The 18,925-nt window shown below is 36.8% G+C and overlaps 2 protein-coding genes across 5 annotated transcripts in view; both read right to left on the bottom strand.

Annotated features, from left to right (window-relative positions):
- Positions 1-18,925, bottom strand: part of LOC105459581 (membralin) — a 51,295-nt gene that overhangs the window by 26,844 nt on the left and 5,526 nt on the right. For all 4 annotated transcript variants that reach the window (XM_011705739.1, XM_011705741.1, XM_011705742.1 and 1 more), the window contains exons 9-10: positions 13,210-13,293; positions 6,536-6,668 (exon numbers count right to left, since the gene is read on the bottom strand). In XM_011705739.1, coding sequence (XP_011704041.1) covers positions 6,536-6,668; positions 13,210-13,293 — 217 coding nt within the window. The remainder of the gene's footprint in view (positions 1-6,535; positions 6,669-13,209; positions 13,294-18,925) is intronic.
- LOC105459580 (cytochrome P450 9e2-like) lies at positions 15,725-18,437 on the bottom strand. Its single transcript, XM_011705738.1, has one exon. The coding sequence runs from the start codon at positions 18,329-18,331 to the stop codon at positions 16,781-16,783; it is 1,551 nt and encodes a 516-aa protein (XP_011704040.1). The 5' UTR covers positions 18,332-18,437; the 3' UTR covers positions 15,725-16,780.

Here is an 18,925-nt window from a genome sequence, read left to right as displayed (position 1 = left end):
CTCTCTCTTTCTCTCTCTCTCTCTCTCTTTCTGTTCGAGATATCCGAGACGTACGGGACACCCTGATTAAAACGCCAACTCCCAGGATATCGAGCTTCGAGTCTAGTCTTCTTTTTTTCTCTCACCTCTATCTTTCTTATTCTACAGTGTCCACCTTCGGAAAGTAAATATCGGTAGAATAGAAAAACTAATTATAGTTTCTCTCAGGCAGACGTTCCTACGAAGTCGAATAAAAAGACATGACTTAAGGTTTCACTCGCTGTTGAAATCCGGTTGCCGCAACGGGGTGTACTCGTAAAATAGAGGAGCGGCCTAAGATCGCTCGCGGGATTAAAAGTAGGAGCTAAAAGAACCCTGAGACAGAGACCGATTGTAGGTGTTCCAGGAAAATATTTTTCTATGCTCGTCTTGCTTCATTCTCTTCGAAATAACTAAGAGCGTGTAGAATTATCGCAAATGTAGCGAAATTATATTATTTTTTCAGAAAAAATCTTATCTTATATTTTTACATTCTACCGGAAATAAAGAAAAAGTTTGGATCTTGAGCTTATGCAATTTTGTCCAGCGTCTTCAACGTAATACGATATGATTCTATTTACAGGCAGAAATCTCCGTTGAAATAAATTGTCTAATTTTCACAAAAATCGATTATAAAACAGCTCTTGTACATGTGAAAATTATAATTACGTAATTGAACATCTCATTAAAGTACAACGCAAAAAACCAATCACATAGAAAACATTATTCTAACTTTACACGCTATAATATCGCGAATTCTCGAATAAAGTCGCATATTCTGGAAAATAGGAAATTATTCACTGATAAAAAAAAACTCATTTACTGATCACAAATGAATCAAAGACGGTATGGCAATTGTGAACGACGCATGAGACGTGTAGAATCTCGAACTGACAGTTAGATCAGTTATCATGCCAAATGTGATACATCAGAGGACACTATTTTTTAAATCAATTTAATCTCTGGCGTGATATAATTTGGCGATGCGGTCAAGATTTTCCAAGCGCGAGCAATTCGAGATCATCGGCCCCGCCTAACGCGGTACACCGACGAACGCGCGCGATGTACCATGCCTCTCGCCACAGTATATAGGTATACGTTATGTTTGCACTGTAATTTTCCACCCAACTCGTCGGGGCGCTCCCGGTCGACGGCGAAGCCACCCGACCATCCACCCTTCACCCATAACGTTGAAATAACACCCCACGCAGCCGCGCCGCCACTCGTGCTATGTGTTTACGAGTGCCTACATCCGAGCGTGAGCGCGTGTGTACTGGGTCGTGTGTTATTTATATAATTGCTCAATAGCCTCAATTACGGACCTTATTCAATCATAATCATCCTCCGGTGTTATTTGCGGACAAGCCCAGCTGATTGTAAGCACTCGACGCTCCGCTCGCGTCGCGTCGCGTCGCGCCGTCGATCGACGCGTGGCGTCGTCGCCGACGCCCGCAGGGCGCGAATATAAGCCCTTCTGTGAAGCGTGGAAGAGGTATAGAAATTTATACGCGTCGTCCCGTCGCGTCGCGCGCCTTTCGCTATCTCCTTTTTGTCAGATTCGTCTTCATCATTCGCTCAATCTTCTATTGAATAGTAGAAAAAAAATGTTGCTCATTCATTACTCTGTACTTCATTTTCTATGCAATTGTTTATCATATCCAAAATGATCTCGTTTGCTTGCTTATTTCGGCCTCGTTAATAAACAGAAATGAACTTGTCGACATCGACTCATCCCCGACCGTCCTTTTGGATATGTCAACGAGACGGAATGCGCGAAAGACTATACGAAAGATATTCTCTGAAGCTCTGCTAAGTTCCAAAATGGAACTTGAACGTGCGTTCAAATCTACGAAAATCGTGAAAGAATGCCGATCGGCATTACGAATCTAAAGTGCAAGTGCATCTCTCTTGGTTCTACTCCATGGTATCACATCTCGGGAAACATTTCACTATCTCTAAGACTGCACTGTTGCCGCACTCGTTGCCCGTAAAATAAGCACATCTTAATTCCATTAAAAAGGTGAAATAATCACGAATATACAGCGCACAGCCGAATGAAGAAAATATTACATCAAATATATGTATGTTTGACACTGAGATAACTTCTTTTTAAGAAAAATGTTTTATAATACCAACGTGTCGTTTCGCTCACCCCACTCAATAGTGGATAAGAAAAGCACACAAATATATATATTCGATATTCGATATAGATATATATTACTCGATACACAATTACATATATACACAAGTGTTTAGTTATTTAATACTTCGTTTATACTTTATACTTGTTCGTTTCTACCAGATTTATTTGTAGAAAAAATTCGGTTTATATAAATTTATTCGTAATCACATTAATCTCAATTTACAGAAGAATTTTCAACAATATCAGTCGTACTGTCCGACGATTAAGAACGCAAGAGTGAACATATCCCGGGGTCCATCATATTCAACGATCCATTCACTTCAATCCTTTGTGAAGGATTGTCTGACTTTTCTCATCCACTATTCACTTGAGCAACTCGCTTGAAATTCATTTCAATCTTTTGATTTATTTACGCTTGTACACATATATTTAGAAATACCCGAAATATTACCAGAATATTTATAATAAAATATTCATATACAGATTGCGGCAACTTGATACTGTCGCGTTTTGATGATCGCAAACACAATGAAAACAGTTATATTTCTGCGCAAAAATAAGCACGAAGAGAAAACGGTTGAGAAACTTGCTTTGTCAAAAGATAATAAAGAAAAGACTAAAGAAAGACCTAGCGAGAAAAGCTCTGCTTGAGTTAAATTAAAAATACATTCGTTTCAACTACCGAGCACCTAAGACCACCTCCACCTTCGGACATCACAGTCACGTGGTCGCTAATAAATTCTTGGTTGCGTCACCATGCATTCGAAAAAAATTGTCTCTGTCTAAATGAAATAAATCTCACTTTACGTTCTATGATATGATGTAATACGCCGCAAACGAACAGAAAAGTGAAGAGTCAAATCAGATTGACAATTTTACCATGTTAATGCGCACTCGTCATAGCTTGTACAACATTTCTCAGCAAATACGAAAATTCACAAATATAACAACTTTTCCGTATTTTCCTGATCCCTTTTTTTCATTTTTCAAAATAAAATACTCATACGATTCAAAAGAAATAATATTTAACAAGAGATATATATATATATATATATATGTATGTATGTATGTATGTACAGTTAAAGTATATAGAAATTATAAAACACAACAAGAATAAAATCTTCCAAAAGTGTGCCGAGCAATAAGAAAACTACGTATGTATGTAAGAATAAATGCGTAAAGTCATATTAATCCGTCAATGAGATTATTATTGTAAAAATTACAATCAAAGTCGAGGTATTTTTTCAACAGATCTCATATAACAAAAATCATGTATCAAACAAAATATCTCAATAGAGTTGTTTTTTTATAATTCGTTTTTTAGTTCGTGAGAAAAACAGTAATAAACATCTCACAAATCACCCGTACAATCTTTATGAAAGCAAATTGATGTATACAATTAACTTGAGAAAGATAACGATGGATTCGAGATTATCCAGCAAACTCTAGCGAGACTTTTCAATAAAGCACTTTTCTAATTGTTTTCGAGGACGAGCGCCGCGCGGCTTCATTTCTATGGTATAGCGAACCGTCGTCGAACAAATGGATGAAACTCTTACCACGGGGTTGAGGTTTTAATGCCAATCCGTGTGGAACCAATTGTTCGATTGCATTTACGATTTTTCAGAGAAATAGTTCGTAAGCATTCAGTAAACAATTAGAATGTCTTGCCTTTTATCCACGAATATTTAATCAATAAAATAAGACAAAAAACTTTTTGACAAAAAAGTCTGTTAAACTCCACACACATATAATGAAATCATTATTTCTTATATTATAGTTGAATAAGAAATATGCGGCAACGCCTAAATTTGCATAGGTATCGATATCAGAAGACGCGATCATTGAACTTTCTCAGCACTATTTCTTAGTAATATCTAGCCACCACATCGCGTATAGTACATGACTTTTTCTCTCGTATGCTATTCTGACTTCACTTCAGGAGTTTTATTTTAAATCCGTAGGAATGGCGTCGGTAGAAAAAAGCCAAACTTACAAAGTTTTCGATATATATTCGATATACATATAACGCATAAAAGAGTAAGAAAAAAAATGTAAAAAAAAATCGATCTGATATTCTTATTGTATATAAGTATAGTGCAAAAATGCCACGAAAATAAAATGTAGACTTTCATCGAAATCTATATGGCAAGTTTATCAGTTGTCACCATAAATTAATCTATAAAATACTGCATTCTCGACATGCATATTAACAAAGATCATTGTGCACTCACCAGCTTTCCAATGCAATTCTTCCACCGACGTCTCTGAGTAGAGATTTTAGTTTATAAACAGCAGCCAAATCGTAATAGGAAACTAGAAACTAAACATGGACTATCCAATAAACCGTATGTAAGCGGAAGTCGGATTTCTAATTAAAAGCAGATGACCCGTGAAAACAGTCGATGGATGGTGTTCATTGGCGTCCTAATGCACATCTAGCGTAACTCGCGCCTAATCCGTGAACCGCGTTTAATGCAAAACGTTGTGTACAGAAAGTCCACGATGCAATTACGCAAACGCTTCAAACACAAAGTGTGAAAGTGGCATTAGTTGACAAGTACAGAGACAAGTTGCCATAGAAACTATAGCGCGAATCTGAATAGCTTCCCTGTTAAGTACAATTCAATTTGTTTATAATATTACGTTCGAGTACTAGCGTAGATCCTTTCGTTGTAATTGCTAAAATTGGTGATACCAAAAATTTGAATCCTGCTAAATATTAACAAGTTCCAAATCATTGTTATCCAAATCATTAGCATAGACGCTATTCACGGTCAACCTAATAACCTAACTTGTTCTCTTCGAATTTTTTATATATCACGCAGAGTGGTAGTAACATAATGATCGTTTCGTTACGCGAGTGACAACGCGTTTCACGAGACAATTCGATTTGTCTTGCAGACACGCGTCGCCCTCGATAACGATCTCGATTACTCCTGCCCGAGACACAGCTTCGCTCACGCGATTAGAATTGATCCTAATTACACCTCAGTGTAAATCCCGTATTAGAAGACTACGGAGCAGGACGCGCGACGCGTACTTGGGCTGTTCAGAGACTCGAATACTATTACCGGCGTCAGATCTATTTAATTGTTGCTAATGCCAGTTCTAATGATCCGTTTCCAATCTCCAGTCCGACTGCACACTCAGGTTCCACCGATTCTCACCAAGCCCGAATACAAATCGAAAATAGATCAAGCGTAAATTTCTCGCCTCGCAAAGTGGAATTTTGTGAAACATAATTTTTAATGATAATTTTTCAACACAAAAATACGAGGAAATCTAATCTCTTGTACAAAGTTTTTCAAACAAAACTTTCTTTAAAATAACTAAATATTTAAAATTAATCGCGTTTTTCCATGACATTTTCATACAAATAAAAAAGTTAGCAAGAGAATGCGAATCAAGAATTTCTTATACATGAAATTCTTAAAACAATCTATTTAGGATTCAACATAGTTCCGTAAAAGCGAATCACTAATAATAATAACAATAATAATAATAATAATAATCCGTATCGTTGGAGTTTGAGTCCGAGTTGAAATACAGGATTTCTGGACCGATGTAAGTTCGTCGTTGGTGACGGCTTTGTTTAATCGTCACCTAATGTCTCTAATGTCCCGGTCTAACCCTTCGTTCGTCCAGGGAAATTGCCTCGCGGTATAGTCCTTCCGGGAGATCTAAGCTATACCGAGCGTAAAGCCCGATCTCTATTGTGAAGTTCTCAGCTCAACCTCGCTTTGACGTCTCTGCGTAGGATCAACTAGATTGTTGAATCAGCGAATTGCTGTTCGATGTTTGCGGAATGTACATCGATCGTCGTACGTTTATAACCACAGATCAACGGGCAGCCCATACAGAAAGGACGTCCAAATCCGATTGATCGGACTCGATGGTTAATCGCATCACCAGAATACGTCAATAATCAGATATGAAATACATTAATATGTATTCGACAAATAATTAATCGTAACCTTAATTAGGTTACCTAGATATTTACGGACTCGAGCAATTATAAAACAAGATTTGATTCCTCTGGGATATTTCAAATATATAATTTTATTAGAAAAAAGTGTAGGCACAGTGCTGGCACAGATTGTAGCAGTTTTAGCCAGTGCCCAGTGCTATTGGATTAAAGTGAAAAAGGTTAGATATATCTAAGTCACGCAAGACTCACTCTACTTAGTACAACTTAATCCTTTTTAATTAAACGCCCTCCCGATTATCTTGTCTCCTATTGAAAACACTCTTTTAGATTTTGTTCTTTACTAGTAAATCTTATCATTGCTCGCGTAATAACCGAAGCACAAGAAACGCAAGAGAAAAAAACACGAGGTTGCAATTTTAGCAAAATTAATTGTAATCACATACCTTAGCCAGTGTCTCTTTGTAAGAGCCGTATGGCAGCAGATAGCATCGTATTGATCAGCAAGCCACACTATCAAGATTATGTAAAACGCAGTGGTTGTGTCATTGAAAAATTCAGACATAAGCGCCTCCATTCCTACAAAAAACAAGCAGAAATATTTAATGAGTAACTTTTAATGACAATTAAAAAAAAAGTGCTGTTCGCACTTGTTCGATTTTTAATTTTTTATCGTATATAAAATTTCTTTTATGTTTTTCATATTAAAAAATTTCAGAATAGTGTTTATATGTAAGTTACATTATTATAGTGATATTATATATATTATTTCGAATTGAAAAATGTCAAAAAGATAATCAATTCTAACGTTATTGAACGAAGATACGAGCATGTCCTATTAATATCGGACAGTTTCCGCGCAATTAAAACTCCGAGTTGTGAGAACAGTGTGTGAGATTCGTTTTGTGTAAATTTACCGCCAATGCGCGGTCGTTATTTTGTAAAAACCATGGACCGTATCGATCCTTCTTATCGTTTCACAAACGCTAAACATTCAATCTTACTTAACGTGAGTGAGAAACGTTACTGCAACGAGTTAAAATATCTGTGGGAACGCAATGAGAATACAAACGAAAATGCATACGTATACAATACATTTGCCAACGTGTTTCCTAATGGACAGTAACGATACGAGCACTCATGGGAAATCATGCGAAAATGACATAAGAATACTTAATATGACGCATAGCGATCGCGAGAAACAAAGGAAAGCATTCGTCCTTGTGCGCAATTTTACCGCCCTATTTTCGCTGGTGCACGTGGGTCGAGCCGGTATTAGATCTAGTCGGATTCTATTTTTTAGTTGATTTTCGAAAAATGTTCTCGTAAGTCGGAAGAGAGTAGCGTGCGCGTATATTACACGTAAAAGATCATCGTGGCAGTGCTAGATGAAGGCACCCCGGGCGCGCGAGTCGCGAGTGTTGCGACCAGCAAGGATGGATGATCCCAAGACTAAGGGCACGGCGTTAGATAATTAGTTTCTCGATCGGACACAACGCGACGGAACATGGAAAGAAAACAACGCCGCGGGAATGCTAATGAGCGGGGTTCACGCGCGTCGCTCGTATCCGGGACGTACGCAACACGGCCAAGATACAGAAGTACAAATCGACGAAGAGACGTGGTCTGACAGCGCTCACGGGGGTGGCCCGACAACGTGAGAAATTACTTCTTAAGAGAGCAGGGCGGCCGATTGTCTCGCGAAGAAAAGGAAATCACTTATGCCGCTATTGTAACAAGAAAGTAATATTCGCATTGGAATTTTTCCAAATATACAAATCAGCTGCCTCTATAAATTATCGTGTTTACTTTCATCTACAGATCCTTCGATAAATCTGAGGTTGATTTATCTTTGTCAAAAGTTCGATAAAGACGATCGCTCATTTTTTTCATCCATAATGTTAAACACCTCGGTGCAGAGAAAGCCACAAATGAAATATTTCTGATGACCCTTACGTGTAATACATATAAAGGTTTCGTATAGACTTTGAAGTTTGAATGTTATCTTTTATCTCTTGTTCACATAAAAAGTAAATAAATAATTAAAGCTAGTATAATTTCAACGTAATAATTTCGTTTCGTCCATTTTTTCGTGTTTCTAAATATATCTTAGATAACATAACAAATATATCCTGCAAAAATTATTCGTAAAAAAAGACGAGAAAAGATATAGGTAATTGTATTGATCTATTCCACGTTGTTCCAAGTTAAGCATTAAAGCAACTTGGGATCCGATGCGATTTCGTTAACAGCAGGATGCACGTGAATCAGTTTTATATTAGCCTGTGCCAAAAGGATCGTTAACATTGGATAATGCGCGGATAATACACTCGTTTAAATGCATACTAGTCGAGCATTATCTCACCGTATAGGTAAGCCTTTAACGCGGTATCCTACAGGAGAACCGTCTAACTCCCAATCATATCCCCATTCTCCTCCCTGCTCAATTTTTATAAAAACGCTCAAATTCCAGATCACGACGAAACATCGGCTACGATTTACGTCGAATAATCTTTCGAAATTAAAATTGCATTGGTAACATTGTAATTTATATTTACCAGTATTTATCTTATAATAAAACACTAATTTTACAATGTGAGTTACAGAGAATATTTTCTTTTTGACAAAAGCATAATTCGTCGCTTATATTCAGTCGCAATTCATTCGAGCTTAGAAGCTTCAAACGAAAAATGTATAATGATATGACCGCCGTCAGTGAAATTAAACGTTATGAACGATCGCGCAAAACATCGTGATTCAAATTGACGGAACGGTCGGAACGGCACGGTTACAGTTTCCTAACTGACAGCAGGTTCACGGGTCCATAACTAATTCGAGGCAGTGCCAACGCGCACGGCCAACACGGGCTCTCGCGTAATTGCGCGTATGCTTCACGCCTTGCGTTCACGGCTTGCTGACGCCCAGTATCGGTGTCGGCTGATCGAGCGTAAACTTGGGCCTTGTTTAGGCAACGATTCAGGCAAATTAATACCTCTGTTGATTTTGCATGACAACACGAGCGGTGGAAATGTCAAAATAAATATGCTCCGAATACGAAATCTCTATCTTGTCTCATATAAATCTCATGAATCATAAAAACTCATAGACAATAGCTTGGTAATTGCACACGCTGCGATCACACACGTAAAATGACGACTTTTAAAATTGATGGTTTGAATATCATAGGCAACTATCAGATTTCGAAGATATCTTTCGTATTGGTAATTTTAGAAATAAAATACTTAAATACGTTACGCTACGAGGCTTCTAAGAAAAAAGCAAAATGTCACAAAATATTATCTAATATTTAATATAACAACGTGGCACTTTATACTCAGAGTTCATCCATTAGTCATCGCGATTAGTCTCACGAAGAATTATGCGTATTCATGCGTATGTCGCGTAAATTCATATACCTACACACATTTGAATTTCGCAATGCGAAATAATAACTGGAATGCGCGTCGCGCGTATTTTCTAAAGAGGCGGTAGCTAATAATGTGGTTAATCAATGGTCAACTGTGTACGGCCATCGCTCACGTGTCATCGGCATCGAGTCGAGCTGGGCCGGGGCCAATATTGCGCGCAACTCGCCAGAATCCCCATCCCGTGCAACTCTCCTTCCCATCTAATGGACATAATATTTCCCGTTGACCGACCACTGCGAACACATTTGAGCCTGATCGAACGCGAGATTCGATCGTATTTGATCGAATGCGAATAAATACAAGTGGCTGCGATCCTTACAGAATTCTTTTGTCGAAGACTGCTGTTCTACAAAACTTGCAGTCAAAACTAGCAGGACTCGCGTGTCCTTGTTATTCATCGATCTTTTGTTTCTGTATTAATTACTTTAATTACTGTATTACGTTAATTACTGTAATCCGTATGAAAATTAATCTCATAATCAGATAAATTCGCGAGTTTTTCTTCACATGTGAAAAAAATTATTGTTGTACAGCTTGTAGAGGACGGACGTGACTTATTCGATCTTGAAGACACAAGCGATAAATTTCCTTGAAATTAGTTTACGAAGCTCGTTGCGGATAATAAGATCTATGCGTACAATTGTTAGCTGTTACTGCGACTGTAAACTATATACGGGTCCTATCTCTCCGTCGGAGACACATTCGCGTCTTGTATAACGCTCGACTGTATAAACTCGCAGATCTCCTCTCGCGAAGTGACTGTTGACGAGATAATTAGGAGCGAAATCGTACTCGTCAAAGCATGGAAGATTTAATCAAGGACCAATCAGGACTCGCATTAACCGTCGTATGTCAGAAGCAGAACGGTATCGTAGAGTAGCGAATCCCAGCCAAATTATCCGCCGCTATATACCTGCAGGATCTTCGCCGCTGACGCTATATTGTGCTTTGGCGGCAGAAGCGGCTTTAGAGGCTGGCGAGGCAGGAGGCTATAGACTGTAGTTTAATCTGCTCTAGCGCCATGATCTAGCCATCCCATTGCATACGTCGGCACCTCGCATATGCGAAACCGTAATCGCGATAATTTGCGTAATCGCAGTATTACAAGAGCGAGATATTATTTATACTTATTTTACATCACGTGCGATATTTGTGAAAATGCGCAAGAGACACTTACTTGACATGTCACACACGTATAACGTGTACAGAACGTGCACCACATGATGTAAAGATGCATAGTTGAGAAGCTTTCAATAACTTTTTTTATTACATAATTATCCTAAGCACTTTGGAATTTTGCGATCTTTTTATCGCGATGACAGTCAAGCTATTTATCCCCTTTAATCCACAGAGGTTGAGGCGCTCGCCCTCACGTGCCTGTACAAAATATGCTAATACATATACGGCAGCCTCGCATCGACGTTGTAAGCAGATAAACGGAATGGTGCGGGTGCAACGTGTTCTGACCGTCTCTGAAAATGTGTTTACAGCATGTTAGGCGGTCGATCATGCGTCACTGATGCACAGAGGCGCCGGTGTGCCTTCGTTCTTTGACGTTCCATTATGCAAAATCGTCTTCCACGTCGTACCTGATGCCAAATGCCGAACGACGTGTGGACGATTTGACGTGAATTCACGCTGATGATGCCGCAGGCACCCGCCAGACAAAATACTGCCCATCAACGACGTAAACGCAAGGACGAAAATTGAAAAAGAATATGCCGAGCTGAACGGCAAATAGCGTTGAGAAAAAAAACGTTACGCAAAACACCGAATATAACGTATAATCTAAATGCTAAACGTGAATGATGGCATATCCATACATTTCAAGATTATATCGAAAATTTCGAAAATACGAAGGCGTCGACAATTATAGAGTTTGCTTGCAAAAATGTTCAAGGTCTTTTTCTGACGAATTATACATTATTGCAAAGACGCTGCAAGAATATTCCCCCGGAACTTTACTTTTTGCAAACAAGTTCTACAACATTGTACTTTCCGCGCTTTTTATTATATAATATTGGGGAAAATTGAAAAAAAAATTAGATGATGAGAAATACTTAAAGGATAGAACAAAAGTACTAAAATATAAAAATATACAAAAACGATATATCCTCTTTGGCCGAAAAGGAACATGTGATAAAGAAGCGAGAGAAGGTTTAGAAGGTTGAGAGAGCCGGGATGAGAGCCGGATGGAGAGAACAGGAAACGACACAGGAACCGGAACCTATTACTTCAGATAACAACTTCCCTAAGGCTCCTTTTCCTTCTCCTACTTTTTTCTCCTACGTTAACTCGATGTACTACATACATACATATACATACATATACATATACATTATATATACATATACATTATATATATATATATATATATATATATGTATGTATATATATTTCGATTTTTGTACATATGATCCTCTTGGCAATTCTCCGCAATAGGGACAGGGAAGGAGAGGGGGGAGGGGGGATGCGGATCCGGAAATTTATCACTTCTGTTACCTGCATTTCGCTCGACTGCCTGCTGACCGCGCAACTGGTGGTATAAATTAATGGATTCCCTACTGGACTGTATATAAACCTTTTTTATTGTGCAATTCGATAGATATAGTTGCGATCAATGAGTCTTAATCCCTATTTAACTATAAAATTAATGATTATGGTCGTAGTGACATTGATAGATAAAGTGAAGAAAAATATATCACGTAGATCGTATATATAATGCTGCCAGCACACAAGTTGAGACTTGAAATATATTATAGTTCTCCGTGCTTGTAAGTGTGCAGTTTTACCGGAAACAAATGGAAATAAGAAAGTATAAGATTAGATCGTAAGCTAAAACAATATCTAATGTTTCAGCATATTATGTCGAAACAGACGTGAAAATTCGTGGAAGAGAACGAATAAACCATTTGAAACTCGTTAACAAACTGAAAGAGGTACTTCTCGAGAGAAATAATTTCTTATGTACAAAAGTATCGCGATGCAATGGGAGAAAACAAAGATTGTAAATCCAGATTTTATCAATGTTTTCAGAGCCCGTCATATGGGCGGGAGGATTAGAGACATCGTATTTTATGCAGGTCAATTGGACCATTGGTGCCAGTGGACACGCGAAGCGTGAAGAGGAGATATTCAGGTCGAAATGGAAATGGGTGTCGCGCGACGCCGCCGCCACTGCTGCTAAATGGGCTCCGAGCGGGTTACCCAACTGTTGCGCCTTCATCAGAAATTTATGCAGAATCCTGGGTTAACCGTCCCGGCCAATCAGCTTTGTAACCGAGCTAACGTCCTACCGGCGAGAATTCGAGAGAGCAAGGGTAGTCGTGATTTAGTAAAAAGGTACTTAATATTTCACTCGCACGTCGCGATCAAACTCCAACGTACTCGTTCGAGAATTCCCGGCCGATTGATTATTTCAAATAAAACGAATCATCTTTCATTGAACTTCAAAAAACTTCAAAAAATTGCAGTATAAGAAATAATAATAACATATGAAAATCTTCACAAGATACATGTTTCAATGTAAAATGTAAAATAAACGATAAACGTAAACGCGTAAAGATATTTTTATTTTAATTTCACTTTCCGTGAAACATTTTCCAAGGATGACATGACATTGAAAACAAGAATAGAATGTACTAATACAAATAATAAAAAATGGGTAATCAAGATATATAAAGTTAACTTACCTACTAATGCCAAGACCACTGTCAAGAGGGAGGCAGCTGGCAATGACACAGTTAAGTTAAACTCCAGCATTTGTATAAGGTCAACTGAAACAAATGAAAGAAATGGATGAATTTTAGTATTTTAAACTTACATGAGCATGTATACAAGATAAAATATTTTCTATTTATTCGATTATTTCCTAGAGAAATGATTTTCCCTATGAAATCTTTGAAAGAAATAAAACATTACACACACACGCGCGCGCGCGCGCGCGTATATAAATATAATATACGTGCCCGCCGTCGCGTAAGTTCATCGCAAGGATAGAACGCTATGTGGAAATCGTTATTCCGGTCGAGGAACGGCTTGAATTTAATATTTATCAGGCACATCGTGGTGAAGACTTCGCGAGCAGAAGGTTATTACGTAAGTTTAGCAACACCGTGAAGGAATCGTGTCGCGTTCGACGAGTCGACTCAAAGCTTGATACGAATTAATTTCGAAACTTCATCAATCCTGATTTAAATTCCACGGAACTTTCTATCGATGCTTTAAACACTCCTCGCACTCCTTAGTATTGATTTATTTCTCACGCCCATCTTTCCGATAAATATATCAGAAAATATATGTCTGTAATCTCGCGTAATCAAAAGCATTTCGCCGTTAATAAACGTATAAAGACTAATACTGATTTAGGAGCGTGACGATTTTGTGTTTACTACTTCTTCGGATAATCTGCTACATGAGGGATCGTCTTGCAAGATGGGGGGAGCCAAGGCTCAAGGATAGATTAAAAATTCATAATCGCATCGTTCCGTGCCGCGCCCGCCATGGGTGCAACAAAGCAATTAAAAAGTTAATACCGTCACTCGTCCTAGACGACCCACCGCGAGCCGCGCCTTCTTTATAGGATACGCAGCGTCGTATCTTACAAATTTGCGCGCGACACTCCTGGTGGTTCAATTTAATGAATTTTAGATTTTAACTTATCATCTACTAACTCTCCACCCTCCGGTTATTAAAACTTGCCGCAATCCTTCGTCCTGTCCCGCATAATCTCCTCTCTAACCAGCGCCAAGTATATCTCTTACATTTATTCTCTTTTTCTCTCTTTTTTTATGTTAACCGCTCTATCCATTTCGCTTCCGTTCTAATTAGATCGAAATCATTAAACACACTATACGCAAAGCAATTGCTAAAGCTCATGTCAGCTTCGATTCACCAATACTAACGTAAAATCGTAATTTATTCAATAACCAGAAAGAAATTTAATACAAAATTCAGAATTATCCTTTTTCAATTTTCACAAAGAACAAACACCCAATGTTTCAGTTCAATCGCGCTCTACATTTGACAATTTGAAGAAAATATTTTTAAAAAATATCAAACTAACAAATACAAATTATTAATGTATTTCAAAATTATGCAAAACTTTCAAATAAAACAATAATAATGCAATTTTAATTCACTTCTAGTCTGATTGCGCAAATAAAATACTATTAGTAAATTATAATAAAGTATACTTATGTAAACAGCATAAACAATTAATTTTGAAGCATATATATATATATATATATATATATAAAGTTGTGTCACAGATAACACAGAATAATTAAATATTAAATATATGAATAATTAAATATTTTATATGAGTTTCTCAAAGTTAACTTATATACATGCAAAGTAAATCTAACAAGAAAACATAAGCAAAAAAACAAAAAAAAAACGAAAATTTTAAGAGTAATTTAAATGCACTATTAATAAAAATAAACTAGAAAAATATCGTAAACATGAAAAAAAAGTGGAAAATGAGCGAAACTTGGTCGGTCACAAATTGTCTGACTTGAAACATCCAAAATTCGCAAATGGATGGAGGGAGCATGCCGCTCTTCACGCTGTTTTTCTATGCAAATTTGTATTTCAAACGATTAACCTGCGAAAATAACTTCTCTCGATGCCCCTGTTTAAACTTTCAAGTTTCCCTTTCTTTTTTTAAGCTAACTCACGAACTGGCCATAAAAAAATCATCAAGCACGTGGCATTTTTTTTTTAACTAAACTTACCAAAAACAGTGATTAAATTAAAATCAAAACTCTTCGATTCATCAATAATTAAGTCTTTTCAAAAATTACTTAATAAATATTGTTTCAAAAAATCATATCACACAAAAAATATAACTGATCGATTACTTTCAAATGTGACTTAAGTAGAAAGTTGCAAGCTTCTATCCATTTGTAATCAAAATTCGAAAATCTCATCGATTATGAAAAGATGCGAGCGTTGAATATCGTCTTAAGTACTATTTAAGAACAAAAAAAATATCTATAAATATTATTTATGAGTATATAAATAGCAACAAATTGTTATTCTGAAATCAGTTTTTAAGTCATCAAATTAAAATCCTTGAAATTTGTTCGAAATTAATTTTAATAAAGTGACATTTTCAATAAAGAAATAAAAAAAAATTCATTGGACATCAATCTTAATTAATGAAAAATAAGAGTGAAAAGGCAAATAAAGTAAATACAACGAGTATTTATTAAAGGATAAATTGCGTTTGTAATTGGCTTTCAAGAACATTATATTGTGATGTATAGTCTTGGTTTATCTTATTTTTCATTATCTTATCATTCTTACGCGATAACAAAATTCAACGATATATTATATTTTTATAATGTAAAAAAAACTCATATCAACATCAAAGAAATATTTCTCAGAAATAACGTAAACAATTTTTATTTGCAAACATTCATTTTCAATTATCTACATTGAAATTATCTGCGCATTTTGCACTGATTTAGGTGTAAAAGATTTTTTTAAATCTCAGGTATCTAATTTCAGAGAATGGAATCTGATTATTACTAATCATACCTGATTAGTAATAATCTCCGAAACGTGTCAAACGCTTTGTTTGAGCATATTATAATTAGCTTATTTATATAGATGATGTAACAAAATAAAATCTTATTAGATGACAATTTTATTGAACTTTAAAAATCCTACTGATAGAAAAACATTATTTAAATATATTTTTCGTAAATATTATAAATGCCGATACGCAATAGTACAGCGTACCGCATCAGCGTATTGCACCAATTCAAAACGTAACATTAAATTAAATTTATAACAAATTATAAAGGACATAATTTGAAACAATAAGAAAAGAAATTGTCTTAAAAATAAAAAGTGCGAAAAAAGTTTGCGCGATAGGGATATCCGCTCTTACAAAGAACGATATCTCGTCTCTACCATAGCTATATAGAGACAAGTGAAAGTTACATAAATCATTAAAAACGATAAGTACCTATAATTGAGTAGACTCGAGAGTCTACGCAAGTCACAATGTGTTTATCGTACCTAATACTTAATTTTTTCTTTACGATCTTATTAACAAAAACTTGATCATTCGACGTGAGCTGCATTCGTCTTGCGTGATGACGTAATATATCGCAAATAAATCTTATTGTACACTTCAATCATCTTCTAAAGTGCGTACACGCGTTGAATATTTCGAACGTTGAAAATGCAGCGATAAGTATTAAAAAAAAACATATAACTATATTGTAGAATAACATAACGCGTGCAAGATTTTCATGTTTCTCTCTTCTCCAAGCCAATCCAGAATCCGCCATCAGGTTGCAATGTAAATTCCTTTTTACTGAATACGATTGGTTCGACGGTTTTTTCGGTAGTTTTCAGAGTAAATTTTTGTAAAAGATGAGCTATCAGAATCTTCGTCTCCATCAAAGCAAATCGATTGCCAATACATTTTCTAGGTCCATGACCGAATGGTAGATAAGTGTAGGGTACAATGTTGTCTTTGTTTTCATCACTGAACCTTTCAGGATCGAACTTATTCGGGTTCGGAAAGTACTCTGGATTGTGATGTAAAGCATAAACAGGAAACATTATTAAATTGTTAGGTTCGATGATTGCACTTTTGCAGCCTGGTTCCGACGCAGGCAATTCGTATCTCTTATTGCAAAGCCTATCAATTAAAATCACTGGTGGATACTTTCTGAGAACTTCAGAAATCACCATATCCATGTAAGACATTTTCGATAATGCCTCGTAAGAAATCTCACCACTTCCCTCGTCAAGATGCTGTTGCACCTCCTTGCGCAAACGATCTTGAATATCTTTATTAACCGCCAGTTCGTGAGCAGCGAAACACATCAGCGTTGCAGATGTGTCGAAACCAGCGAAGAAAAAGATGAAAGCTTGCGAAACGATGTCATCCAATGTCATTTTGTGTACACTGTCACCTTCCTTGTCCCGAGCCTGCATTAGTAAATGAATCATATCCGGTCTGATGATATCTTGCTCTTCCCGTGCTCTAATGGTTTCTCTCACAATTTGCTTGAAAAACTTGGACGTAGCCGGTGGAAAGAAAGTCAAACCAATTGATTTAGAGAGCGACGGACACATACGCATAAATATTAATTTAACCAGTGTTAGAAATCCACCAGAAAATTTGGTAGCCTCCACTCCTCTCGTATAAAACTCGTTGTTTTGATCCTTCATAGAATTCACGCTTATGCCAAAGGCTGCCGTAGCAATTACGTCATTGGTGTACCGTCTGAAGGCCCCCTTCGTCTCGATTGCATTACAGATTTCCGGATGATCGACAAAATAATCAACGAAATCGTGAGAGCATTTCGATATTAAATCAAACATAAATTTCATCTTGCTAGCGGTAAAAGAGGGGCTTAATGTAGTCCTCATTTCTCTCCAACGATCTCCACGCAAGGAGAAGATGTTCTTGCCAAACAACGGTTCCACGTTTTCATCAACGAAACTACGATGATCTGGGAAATATTCAAAATCCTTCACCATGATGTCTCTAATCAGCTCAGGATCGCGCAATAACACGCTAGGCGTATTAAAATCCATTAGTCCAACATATTTAGCATTCGGCCAACAATTGTATATATATTGGCAATAATCGGTAAAATTAATGCGACGCAGAAGCAATTTCCAACCCACTGTCATAGACGATAGCGAATTTGGCAGGTAAGGCACGCCCTTTTTCTTCCAGTAAAAATATCCACGATGCAGCACAGTCACAAATTTCAGGACGCCAATAACGACCAAAGTAATCAATAATAGGACAAAGGGCGACGAAAACAACGACCAGTCCATCGTGATGTGACAGTGTAACAGACAAACAAGATACTTTGCTGGACGCGGCGTAGAACGTTATAAATACATGTACTGCGCGTGGAACTTATCGTGAATGAAACGAAGATGGGAGGGAGAAACGCCTCTCGCGTCGCGATAATACATGTTGCATCAGTAATTGCACAAGATATATTAAAAGTGCATGAATATATCTTTTGAATATATTGTAGATCAATCACGGTAATAATTTTATTCAAAAAATAAATGAATGCAGATTCAAAATTAACGAAAATGTAAAAAATTTCATTTTCTAAATCATAGATCGTTAATCGACGATTATTTCGAAGTAAAGAAATATGACGAACCCATAAGTATAAAATTATTTCTATACTCCTATGATTTTTGCGAGAAAGATTCGATTGTAATTCAATCATCGTTATCCCTATGAATTTAAATTGATCTTTCATTCATAATCTCTGCTCGCACAATATATACGTACATGCAAAATACTTGTGCAAGCATCAATTTTTTTTTTTATAATATCTTATTAAATTCATAATAACGGATTAATCTCGAAAATCGTGCTAAACAAGAATAGCTAAACCCGTTACGAAA

The sequence above is a fragment of the Wasmannia auropunctata genome, unplaced genomic scaffold (assembly GCF_000956235.1).
Source record: "Wasmannia auropunctata unplaced genomic scaffold, wasmannia.A_1.0 LD334183.1, whole genome shotgun sequence".
In the NCBI taxonomy this organism is placed as follows: Eukaryota; Metazoa; Arthropoda; class Insecta; order Hymenoptera; family Formicidae; genus Wasmannia; species Wasmannia auropunctata.
This window is presented reverse-complemented; position numbering and strand designations above follow the sequence as displayed.